We start from the raw sequence: 12901 nt of genomic DNA on the forward strand, positions 1-12901 counted from the left end.
TGGTGGATTGCAGACACAGCAAAACTCAACCAAAGGTACAGAAAGATAGACGATTTCACAGTAATGGTACATTGGGTTCTGCAATGTGACTTACTTCATAATGTATTTGGCCCTTTCCACAGTCTGAGCTTTGACTTTAACCAACAGTGGATGGCTGGAATATGTCTCATTCTTCCACTGCCCATATAACCGGTACCTGAGGTAGCATACAAAAGAGGAAGAACTCAGAAACTTTTGGAGAGTAGGACATAAACAGGGCAACAAAAATGTACAATATTGCAGCTGTAAAAATCCAGACACTCTCTACCTTTAAGGAAACAGTTTTAACATAAACAAAACATGTCGGCTTTCTAAGCTGGCTATTCAAGACGGCCCTTTAACAATAAAATAGCCAACTTCTGTCTAGCATTATGTTAAACTGCCATTGTGTGTTGCCAAATAACAGTAGGGTTAACTTCTGCATCATTTGCATTCACTCATCCAGATCAATAAAAAAGACTTAATGGTCGACTTGAAAATCAGATAAAGTAATTTGCTGTGTGTCACATTTGGAGCAAGAAATGCCAAGGATTATTTAAAACGCCCTTAAGATGCATCAACAAATTCAGCACAAAGAGCAACCCACTGTACAATACACTGACACAGCAGAGCATAATGAAGTGCGTTACTCTTTCCATTTTCTGTTCATATCAAATACTTCCTTTGACAGTGTCAACACAGTTTGGTGTACAAGACAAGTGAAATAACCCACAAAGTGCTACTATGTTCTTATTAACTGTGACAAACGGACACAGATAACTAAAGTAAAACAAAACCTTTGGGCAGGTGGAATGACCCTGCTCATCAAAAAATATTAGGGAGCAGAAAAGATGGTTTGCTAAAACAGAAAAAAACAAAAAAAACCCACATTTTAAACAGTCAAGTATGGTTTGATGAACTGAGTTTTGATTGTGTGTTCTACCGTTTCCTTGCCAGCTAGTTAAACTCAATTCAACAGTGCCAAATGCAGTGAGTGAGTGTGTGTGTGTGTGTGTCTCACCTGTGCTGGTAGGGAAAGAGTTTGAAGAGACCCCACAGTTCCTCAGACATGCAAGCATTACACTCCATCAGAGAAAGAGAAGGGAGTAGCACCTGGTCTGCAATGCTCAGGAAACAACTCAAAAGTGTTTCCTGCAATGAAGATACAATCAAAATGAATTAGTTCCTCGCAGTAACAGAAATAAACGGGGAGATCCATTAAAGTGAAGACAGAAGGTACTTAGTTTTATACTCACCATTTTGTCTTTGACATCAGGTCTGCCGTCACTTTGGTACTGAGAAGCAAAGGACACCAAATAAGAGTCAAAATATGATTTATGCTGCAGTACAGATGTAATAATGTCATGGTTACAGTTTTGTACCTCTTTCATGAAGGCCTTGCCCAGCCGCACAATCTTGGCAAAAAGGATAGGGTCATGGGAGAGGTGAGGCCCCAGGTAGCCAAGCATGCTGAATGTGTCCCTGCGTAGGTCCTCGAAGATCTCTGCAGGCCGAGGGGCCCGCTTATTTCTCAGTGGATGCATTACACTTCCCTTTGCCCCTTTTGGGAGTCCAGCCCTGTGAGGAACAGACCAGTATGTTAAAGGTCACTTTTAGGCATTGTTACTCATTTCTCACTGAACTTGTGTATGTGTGACATGCTGGCACAGAATTAACTGTTCTGTGGACTGTGACTGTGGAAATGGAATAAGAGGTACATGTTCATGCCTTCTGGTCTTACTACACATAGTGACCAGTAAGTGAAACATGGAAAAATCAGCACCTTTTGTAAAGAGGCTCCACAGTCAGGTGCACAAGCTGACAGAGTGCCAGTGCAATGGCCTTGTGAGAAGTAGCATAGAAGAAAGGCATCTGGTCCATAATACTCTGGGCGTGGTGCCAGTCCCCAATTCTAAGTAGCGCTTCCAGCAGACCAAGTTTCTGGTTATCAGGTGGCTGTGGGCACAGAAAAGAGCAGTAACTGAATATCTGTGTATTATTAAATATGTTCAGTTATATTCAATAAGGAAGTTAGAGCAGTGACAAAAACTGAACACAGCTACTGTCACACTCCAAAGTAAAGACATTTTAAAACCATGACTATCTTTATCATGTTTTGTAGGCTGCAAACTGATTATTTTTAAAGGTAAATAATAAGCAGTTTCTGAGACAACTCTGAGAGAAAAATGTTTCGATTTGTTGTATTTTTCACCTTACTCAACCTGACCCGTAGAAGCATACACAAAATCTGGTGTGCATTTTTCTGTGTCAAAACCTTTACTGTAATGAAGTAACACCCAAAGTTACTCAACATGCTAATTTGACTTCCGGTGAGGCAGAATCACTTCAAAAAAGTGGACATTTCTCTGCAATTCCCTTCCTGTCCTGGTAAGAGTCTTTATGTTCATCTATCACTCTCAATCTGCTGGCTCTCAACTTCCATCCAGACTGACAGCATTCCTCCAAAACAAATGCTTCAATACCTTCTCATTCTTCTCCTCCTCCTTTTCTTTCTCTTTTTCTTTGTCTTCACTTTTGTCTGACGGCAACACAACCATGACCAGCTTGCGAGCAATCTGCTTGGCCTCTGAGATATCCCGTTTGTGTTCCTCTACGATGGTGGCATCTAGTGGCATAAGCTGGAATGACAGACAGAGCTGAAATTTCAGTTTAGGGACAACTACTTGATGTAAGTAAAAGCACAATACAATATATTACAAATGTATTTGACACAAAGGTCTGATATTATAATGTCACAAATCATCCTGTAGACATCACAGGATTACAGCTTTTAGGTTTGCAAACTCATATTCCCAAATTCCGATTATTTCTTTTCCTTACATGTACATAGAGATCTTCCAGCTCTATCAGGTTATGGTGAAGCAGAGCAGCAGCAATGTGGTAAAGTGACTTGGGGGTTTCTCCGTTAGGCTCCTAAAGAGACAATAAAATAAATACATACAATATCAGTGAACACTCTCTCTCTCTCTCTCTGTCTCACTCACACACGCACATATTTAGCTTTGGGTTTTCCTGCTTATGGGTCAGACGTGCTCTAGCTTTCATCACTTTTGACTACCCATTCTTGATATTCTCACCTGGTAGAATTTGAACTTAAAGCCCAGGATGTGGCAAAGGGTGAGTGGCTCACACATGTAGGACTTGATGAGAGACAGAAAGAACTCATCTTGGTCGGATCGACTCTCATACACCTCCAGGATTATATCCAAAACACGATTAGGGTCTAAATTGAAACATCCTGCAGGGAGAAGAAACAGGAGGACTAAGCAGGCAATTGGGGAAAAACTGTTCTGTCAGTAAACAGTATTTATATAACACAAGGATAACACATTCTAAGAAAGAAAGAGTCACATGTGGCTTCAAAAAGGAAATGTAATAGTCAATTTGAGATCACAGTATACAATTAAAAAGCAGAATAAATAGATAGAAGAACTTGTCTGCACAAGTAAGTCTTCAGTTAAAGACAACAGGTTGTTCTAAAGCATTGATACGATTGAGGCCCAAGTCCTGACAACTCTAACTCAGAGTATCAACAAGACTACCAACAGCTAACCTATGGGGACAGACTTTCTGTGATAAAGAGAAACCTGGCCAGGCAAAGCCCTGTATAAATAGCAGCATAATAGAGTCAATGCAGAATCTAACTAAAAGGTCAAAACAGGTATGATGTGGGTTCAGGTAAGAAGCCTGGTGATACAATCCCCTTTGTAGACTCCTCTAATCCATTATTGTCAATTTACTACAACAACAAAAAGCCAAAGCATGTTACTAACTGTTGAGGATAAGACATAGAAGCACCATATTCAATGCAGTCACCCTGAAAAATTAATATTTGGTACCTATAAGGGACTTGATGCTCTCCAGGACAAGATGGCTGGTGATGTTGCCTGAGAGGTCTTGGCCAAGCTCAGTGATTAGTTTGGCGTAGCCCTCGTTCTCCTCCCTTAGCAAGTTAAACTTCTGTTGCTTGTAACTGAGAAGAAATAAAATATTACACAAATATTGGATATGCATTATGTAGTATAATGAGTGTTCTTAATACACTGAGATGCACCTTTTCTTTTTATGCATGTCCACATCTCTACTTACAAAAGTTTAGTCTTGATTTTTACAATCTTCTGATTGAACTGATTGGCTTGTTTTATAAGTCCAAGAGATTCAAGGGTTTCTGGATCCAGCCTCTCTTTCAGGATGGCCTCTGGAAGAAAAAACTGAAATCCAAAAAATTTACTTGTTAATAATTTAATTTTAGTAGTTTATGACAGACCCGAATATCAAAATCAGTAATACATCTATGATACCAATATATACAGGGGTATAAAATTCATCCAAAGCTTTTGATTTCTTAGATTTTTATAGCTAAATAATATTATAAATACACTGTCCAACATTCAGCACAATTAAAAGTATATAACAGTGCTAGAATCGTGGCATTTAAGTTATATGCTAAGCCATAGAAACTCTGTGGATGCAAGAATCACCCTTTCTGTCAGTTATATAAAATAATTTGATTATGTTGGTTAAAACAGAAATAATATTCTTACCAAACAAGCTCCCACCAGTTGTGTGTAATGGTCACGTTTGTTTTTTTCTTCCAGTGCAACAGTCTCTAAATCTGTGGAAAAATAATCATTTAAAAACGCATTATGACAAGAAAAAAAGTTTGCCAACTACTTCAAGCTATTATATTACCTACTACAACAGAGTCATTTACTTACCTAGTATACTGAACACATCTGCTAAAATTGATGTCATGTCATCCCGGAGTTCCTGAAAGAAAAACAAAAGTTAACTGAAAATGTCCAAGCTGGAAACAAAATATTGCTGGCACAAAACTGTGTCCAAGTCAGTAGCAAATCAATCTCAGTATGTGTACCAACCTCACAAAAATAAATAGATTTCTACATCACTGTCTTTCAACATTTGAAAAACAAAGTAATGTCATTTAGCTTAAAACACTGAAATATTATCTGTGAATCTATGTTAGGGTACGTTGTAGGTGTGTGACGAGACATTTAGCTCACGAGACATGACACAATACTGGGTTCACAAGATCGAGACAAGACTAACACTAAGAAATCTTCAATGCTGAATTATATGAAAAGTTTGAGCATTAAACAGTTACTTTCCTGTATTCTGGTGATTTTTTTTCTGCACCAATTCATGGTGGAAATGTTTTTATTTATGTAAAGGGAAACACAAAATGGTAGCGTGTAACAATTCAAAATCTAAAACTATAACAGAACATAATGCAGTAAGGCTCTCAGGCATTCTGTGTTGCTATCAGATAGGTTTCTCCTATCATCACTGCTGAGTCAACACACATGCAGGCATGATTTAGTCTTCTCTCATCTTTTGAGTCTGTTGTTTGGGTAAGAAGCCTCTTTAAATGTGCATGTGGCACCTTTTCACCTCTATGGTAAATTAATTCATTTTAATTCAGTTACATACGTCTGGACTTTAATAGCTCCTCTGTCTCAGCAGGTTTTCTGCTCATGTTCAAAACTTTCTGCACATTCGCAATCTATCCCACATTTATGTGTTCTCTGACATGTCGAGAAAACAGTCGTAATATTACAATAACGACGTCATCATGTAATGAGAATTCATAATTTCTAAGTTTACCTGTCCTAATCTCTGGTGTGCATTACGTTATTGCTCTGCTGGTAGACACTGTTATAGACGCAGAAACCTGTTTGTGACTGCATGTTAGTATGACTGATGAAGAGGAGGAAAATGGAAGTTACTGAAAACACTAGTGATCAGACAGTAATCTCACCACAAATCCACACACACATACTTCAGCACCTGCGATAAAATGTAGCTCACGGTCCCAAACAGAGCAGGTTTGCGCCTCAGTTTTTACATGTTTGTGTTAGAAAACACTACCAGCTACATTACAGCACTTGATTACTATCACAGCGAATGCTGGGTTTCGCATCAGCTGGGCAGAGTTAATTCGCCCTGTAAGTTGACCTTATCACTTAAACATTTGTTTTTCTCTGCATGAGAAAATTGATGTGTGGCATGAGAACATGTGAAAAAGGTCATAGCTTGAGTCTTTCGAGATTGCTTCAGTGTTTCCCCTTGGATGGAGCTGTAGCAGCAGAGGTGAAGACAGGGATTAGATGGGGTTATTTTTACCATATCTGTGAGCAAATAGTTGGAAAAGCCAGAGCAGATAATAGAAAATAGGAAAAAAATCGATACAGCATAGTATCGCAATATTTTGCAAGGCAATATCGTGTCGTAACATGAACGTCAAGTATCAATCTTTTATTATATAAATTGCACATGAAAAGTTTGTTTTTTGGCACTAATAGAATTGCTTTTTCAGTCCACTAGAAAAACAATTTTCCTTTGGGGACACAATTTGAAGTTGGGAAAAAGATAAAATATTGCAATATGTTTAAAATCGCAATAATATCGTATCGTGACATAAGTATTGTGATAATATCGTATCGTGGGGCCTCTGGTGATTCCCACCCCTAGCAGATAATAAATAAACAACAAACAAGAAGCGAAGGACTAAACTTGCTGAAGAATTTGTCTCGGGAGGGACTATAACTATTTAAATTTGGAAGTTATTTAGTTTTAGTTTTCGTGCTCTCTCCACAGTGATTTTACATTCATGGCACAGCACCCAAGCCTTTTTGGGCCTCACCTTCTAAGCCTAACTGCAGGGAAACCCTGTTAATATGACCTCCAAATCATTATAGATAGGATTTTTCACGTTGCCTTGTGTGTCTCAATTTACAGCTTTTGGCATTTATCTGTAGAAATTAACATGAGAACCACCTCCCTTACATACCAACCAATTCATTTGCACAATAAAATCCAAAAGAAATGTCTCCTCATTAGCTTAAAAGAGACTAGTTTGCATCCCTAACTTGCTTTACTAACCTCAGCTCCTCCACAGTCACCACTGTCCTTTCTATTCCTATCAACCAGCCAGAAAACTGAAAAATAGTTAATGTGTACAGTCTGTGTACATGACAAAGCTGTAGGCTTAGTCTAAGACTATACCTAATGTTCTCAACACTGGACAAGTAGGGAGTAATAAAATGCAGCTAGGCTACTAGCTGGCATACATTTTATAAATGTAGCTAATGTTAAGCCAAAGACATTGGGTAATCTCCGCTTTCATGTTCAGCTGAAAGGGAAGGGAGATGTTTGCTAGTGCTAACCGGCTTCACTTTTCCAGCTGTTTGGGAAACAAGAGACAGACTTTTTTTGGTCTTGAGAAGCTGACACACTATAACCAACACTGTACATTTACTGGCAGAATATTTTCTTCCACTCGCATTCACCGTCACTTTCTGCCGCTCGGACAATCAAACACTCGCTAGCACCTGCTCTTATGAACCTGTCACGTAAGCCCAGATGTTTTTTGAAGAATGAGGAGAGGAAGCTAGCCAAGCGTTAAGTGTTACCGTGCTCGCACAGCGTGCGAGTGAAAACATTATTAGCGCATTGATTAAAGATTGTGGGAAAGTTTAGTAAATGCATATAGGGGAAACACTTGTGATGTTTTAATCTCGTGGCGCAAGATCTCATCACACCCCTAAATAAGTTTGCAACAAGCTGAGTGCAAAGCCATGGCATTAAGAGCTCAATCAAAACTGAGCCAAATAAGCTGCCATGTACAAAGTTTTACAGACATACAATAACGTTCATTCTCAACAAGGGCTGTGCGATCAAATCGGAGCTGCACCTTTTAACTCCCCTTCAGCTCTCCCTGTAGCTCAGACAATCCCTGCTACCTGCGTGTGCTAATCTATCCTTTCACCCATATTCTTTGTCTTTATAATTGCTATCTTTATAATAACAGCTGTTTCGTGTGCAGGATCGCTCATTTCACGTGTGTTTCCTTGACAAAACGTCGGGTGACACAGCCGCTGACAGTTCGTGTAGTGTGTGAACCGCTATCACCGAAATCAATGCAATAATTTATAGAAGCTTCGAATACTAAAATCATCGTTAGCTGCAGCCCTATTCTCAACCCATCAGGTGCAGGTACATAGCACGATGGATTCTCTTTTTAAACATACATACAGCGCAGACACTGCTATGTGTTTTAACCTTCAAGTAAAAATTATTTAGAAAAAGAACGTGTACCATCATGTCCCCAAGGACGCTGGCGACAAGATCCAGCTTCAGGTTCCCCTGAACAACTTGCCAGCAAAGCTCGTATAAGGCAGCCTGTACATCTGGAGGGGTAAACAGACAAGACACAGTTCATCTTAAACTAAATTGACAGAACTGACAGGAAAAGACTCTTATATAACATCTAAAAATGAACCTAAAGTAGGTATTAATATAAAACACAAAACCTTGACTTCAACAAGTAACCACCCACTTCAAAAAAGTAATTAGTAGAAGCATTAGCAACAATTGAAGCCTTGGAGGTAAGGTATTGTGTCAGCTTTGCACAACTAGAAGATGCAGTTTTTCTCCATTTGTCTAGCCACAAATTATGAATTACATTGAGGCACAGCACTTTATCAGACATGTGGCAGGGATCAGATGCAAGTGGCAACCTATGGGCTGAAACTGAAGCCAATGAGGAAGAACCGCCAAGAACCGCAGTTCATCGAATGGGGCGTGGGGGGCTGAATTTTTATATAATTAAACTATAAAAATCATATTAAGGCTTGAGGTTTGTATAAGTAAGGAATGGTCGCTTTGGCAAGGTGGGTAGCTGCTAGGTGGGTGAGCAACCAGGCTTCATTTGGCCCTTATTCAAAATATTTGAGTTTGCATTCACACTTAAGTTTACTGCTGTGCAACCATTAAGGCATTGTGACATTCAGCAAATAATGACAATTATTTAACACACTGGTGTAACCAGGAAAGTCACATCTTGACTGAAAGCTGTCATGAACAAGCTATCTTTCGGTGGCATTTAACAATTATTAAACTGAAGAGTCTATTGTTTAAAAGGACATTGACATTTATTTAGTTATGGTGATAAATGCTTTGTTGTTCCCCTCTGGGAAAAACAAAAACAGCATGTTGTGGGTGAATTTGAACATTTATCTGTATAGTGAACACATTTTCCAATTAAAATAATACATTGATCAACATACATAACTATCTTAAAATTATCATTAAAGTGCAATTTTGTGTATTGCTGATAATTGCATATCGTTACATCAATATAAATAAACATTTATCTAATTGCTTTTCACATTATAGGCATTTCTGTACTGTAAACTGATTACAGAGCGTTTCTGTCAACTTCTCTGAAATATATTTACCCATTTTTATCTATCTTTGGTAAATATTGTTTTTAATATTTAATTTTCTTACATGGCTGATCGGTTCAAACTGCCAAAATTCCCATGATTTGTTTCTGTGTATACAACAGAGGAACTTAAATATGCAGACAGACAAAGAATATTGTTTAAATGAACTAAGGTCAAACTTACCTCTAATCTCACTTCCATGATCTCTTTTCTCTGTAAGTTCTTTGCAGAGTTGCACACTATGAAGTAAAGAGACAAAATTCTGGTCAGTTAGGCATCTCATTTATCTCCTGCATACATAGCTTTATGCATCTTATTAAGTTAATTCTCACCTATGAAAATCAATGCATACACAGAGGGTTATTGGTTACAATTACCTGCATACCAATATTCTTGTAATAGCTGGACTATATATATGCATATAACACTATGCCAAGACCATACACCATCTACAAGATTCCAGATAAAATTAGGTTGAGAAACTGTGGATGTCCAAAAGTCCAAGGAATATTTTACCCAATTGGGATGTGTCCAAGTTAACATAACCAAACAAGACCCAACTAACTATGGGATGTCCTCATTTGGCGCTTACCCATTGCTGGTACCAGCTCAACTCTGAACAGCTCGTTTTAGTGCCCTGTCCTCGGTTTTCCACTGCAGATATACTTTCTCATTGTAGCTGGTCGTCATATCGATGCCGCACGAAACTGCTGTGATGTAATTTTTAACGCGACACACTCCCTCCACACATAGGTCAATGGAGGATATTGGCGGCTGTTTAATTCTGAGTATCATTACAGTTGCTATCTTGTAATCTCTGGCTAATGACGCCTCAGCTTGCTTAGTGCCTTGACGGAGGGAATACCAAAAAACCTACCAGATACCAGATTTGGCCAATGGCAAACCAAAAAAGGCAAGTAGAGTTGATGCGAGTTGAGCTGGTACCATCTGGTGGAAAAGAGACTATAGACAGCTCAATTGGTGTCAAAGAACAAGCACTGACAAAGGTAGACTGATCACTGTGTTCTTTTAAAACTTACAACTGAACTCGCCACAATACACTAGCCGACTACCTATGCCACTTATTCAACATACAACGGTTAGTCAGAAATGCTCAATGGCACCAAACTGGCAGCTGTGTGTCAGGGTCCTAAGGCTAAACATACAACATATACAACACATACAACATGTTTAGCCGCTGTCAGGCCATTTTCACTACTTCAAGAGAAAATGTACAGCACTAAATCAACTTTATACCCTGGCTTCTCTGACTGGTTAATCCTATTATTTTACTAGCACAGGTGATTGATATCAGACGCAGACCGATCCAAATGTCCACATGTTAGACGCTTGTGAACACAAGAGATTATCTGACCTGAAAAACAGTGGTTATGTAATAACAACAGGACACTTTGATTATCAGTACATGGCAATTTCCCTTTCACTTGCTGCCTGCCTCTGAGATGTCACTGCAATGGATGGCATCAATGAAGTGATGGACCCTCCGACTGGAGGATTTACCACTGTGCTGCCCCAAGCAGACATGAAATATAATAAGTATTTATCTGTGGGAAGGGAAAAATGTACTGTTTTTTACTGAACAGTTTTTATTTTGCACTTTATGTGGCTGCTGGATTGAGTGAAGCTTTACTGCTACATCCCATCTCTACACAGCAGCTGAGCTCATATTAAATATTAAAAGCTTTACAATCTGTGCACAGGGGAAATCTGTATTAGGGCCAGAGACACCAATGAAAAGGATTATTATACATCATTAAAATACATGTATGAGTTTCCTCTTGATAGAAACATTTTATAAGTTGCTCGTTTGTTGCAACTATTTAAAACTATGTTCTGTTAAGTGCTGTCAGCCACAGACACAAGCTTTAGGTTACACGACTAAGAACGGAATAGTTTGAGTTGGTGCATCCCACTGCAGGCCTTACTTGCTATGCAAGGCCTTCAACCACTGATAGTAGCTAGCAATGTGGATGAGCCTATTGTGTTTCCTGTCCGTGATGCCTATTCATTATTAGGGCAATGTTTTTCCTTTTTACTAGTGATAAAACGAGTAACCACGTCGAAAATTGATTTCCAGGTTGTCAAGAAGAGCCTCTATGCTGCTGTCATTCTAGATTAGTGGGTTTGACGTTGTAAGTTACCGATAAAGTTGATACTCGCTGTCTAGCTTTCATTGGTTGATATCCTATTGAAATACAGCTATATAACCACTGTCAACAAGCAACTATAACTAATGGGTTAACGTTAGGGTACACAAATATGTAGCTTAACGTTAACTTGGCTGACATGGTATACCGTTAACGTTACAGTGTCCTTGTGCAAGAGGTCTAATCTTTCACATGAGAAGGTTTATCGAATTTATCTTTTAAAGGTCATTGTTAATGTTGCATACGGCCATGTCTAGCGTTTATAACGTTTAATAGGCCATTCGTTATCACAGACGCATTGGCTAACATTGCTGCTACCTTGCTATAACGTCAAGTCAAGAACCGTCGTTTCCCTCCACTTGATCAGCTAAGTTACTATTACTGTTAACATTAACGCTGGATGTGGATGTAAGTGTGTCTTCGCCAACTGCTTATCGATTGTGTGTTGGCAGACAACGTTTGCTAATTACATGAACTTGAACAATGAAATTACTTAAACTTAGAAGCTAGAACGATAACGGTGCGGCCGGGAGTGAGCTAACTACATGGATGCTAACTAGCTTAGCTTTGATAGCCCCCGTGTTTACAAATTTAAAAAAATGGTCTAGTGGGAGCGTTAAGATAGCAAAATTGCTAGCATACAGGTACCATTAGCTAGTCAAATTTCACCAACGACGCCACTAACTACATACAACTGGGTAACGTTACTAAGTTACTACTCTAACTGACTGTATTCACAATTAAATGCCGACTAACTTAAGTTAGACGATTTGCTTATTTTTTCAAATAGCGCTAGTGGGCCACTTCCAACGCTTATGATAGCTAGCCCTAGCTAACGCACTTGAAAGTCTGGCCTTATGTTAAATTGCAATGCTAGCTACATATTTTTTGTTAGTTAGCTCACATCTTAAAGTATTAAAACACTATAACCCATGCCAATGTGTTGAAGTTCGGCTTTACTCACAACTCGTGTTTTCCTGATTTTTCCCAGTTTTTGATCCATTCACCAGGGAGGATAAGTGTCGCCATCTTCCATACACACAGCCCGGATGTCTAATTCATCATCGCACACACAGGGTCAAATGTGGTTAGCAGCTACTGCTGGTAGCTCACTGATGCATGTTGGGACACTGAAGACTGGCTCGGCTTTGTTAACGCGGAACTTTGTGTTCCCGGAGTGATAGTGGTTACTTTCCATCTGGGTGCTCAGTTTGGTTCAGGTACTAATTAAGCAAACTACTAGTGTTTTTCACAATTTAACGAGTTAAACAACATTTAGCCTAACTAACGTTACCCGTAAATAACAGTTTGAAACGAACACAACTGACTTGAATTTAACAATTATAGTGGTTATAGCCATGGTTTCCAAAATCCCCACTGCACTTCTGTTTACTACTGACTTACTGAGAAAAACTACTACATATGTTTTTTACGAGACATTCACTG

At 38.9% G+C, this 12901-nt stretch overlaps 1 protein-coding gene across 3 annotated transcripts in view; it reads right to left on the reverse strand.

Annotated features, from left to right (window-relative positions):
* thoc2 (THO complex 2) overlaps positions 1-12574 on the reverse strand; it is a 29731-nt gene extending 17157 nt beyond the window's left edge. For all 3 annotated transcript variants that reach the window (XM_038707620.1, XM_038707619.1, XM_038707621.1), the window contains exons 1-15: positions 12420-12574; positions 9471-9526; positions 8158-8249; positions 4758-4809; positions 4584-4654; positions 4129-4250; positions 3879-4012; positions 3117-3277; positions 2860-2952; positions 2502-2657; positions 1802-1974; positions 1401-1596; positions 1275-1313; positions 1040-1170; positions 95-196 (exon numbers count right to left, since the gene is read on the reverse strand). In XM_038707620.1, coding sequence (XP_038563548.1) covers positions 95-196; positions 1040-1170; positions 1275-1313; positions 1401-1596; positions 1802-1974; positions 2502-2657; positions 2860-2952; positions 3117-3277; positions 3879-4012; positions 4129-4250; positions 4584-4654; positions 4758-4809; positions 8158-8249; positions 9471-9526; positions 12420-12484 — 1643 coding nt within the window. In that variant the 5' untranslated portion in view covers positions 12485-12574. The remainder of the gene's footprint in view (positions 1-94; positions 197-1039; positions 1171-1274; positions 1314-1400; positions 1597-1801; positions 1975-2501; positions 2658-2859; positions 2953-3116; positions 3278-3878; positions 4013-4128; positions 4251-4583; positions 4655-4757; positions 4810-8157; positions 8250-9470; positions 9527-12419) is intronic.
* Positions 12575-12901: the final 327 nt, after the last annotated feature.

This window comes from Micropterus salmoides, unplaced genomic scaffold (assembly GCF_014851395.1).
Source record: "Micropterus salmoides isolate LMB-PRFRI ecotype aquatic unplaced genomic scaffold, ASM1485139v1 Ms_hic_scaffold_9, whole genome shotgun sequence".
Taxonomy (NCBI): Eukaryota; Metazoa; Chordata; class Actinopteri; order Centrarchiformes; family Centrarchidae; genus Micropterus; species Micropterus salmoides.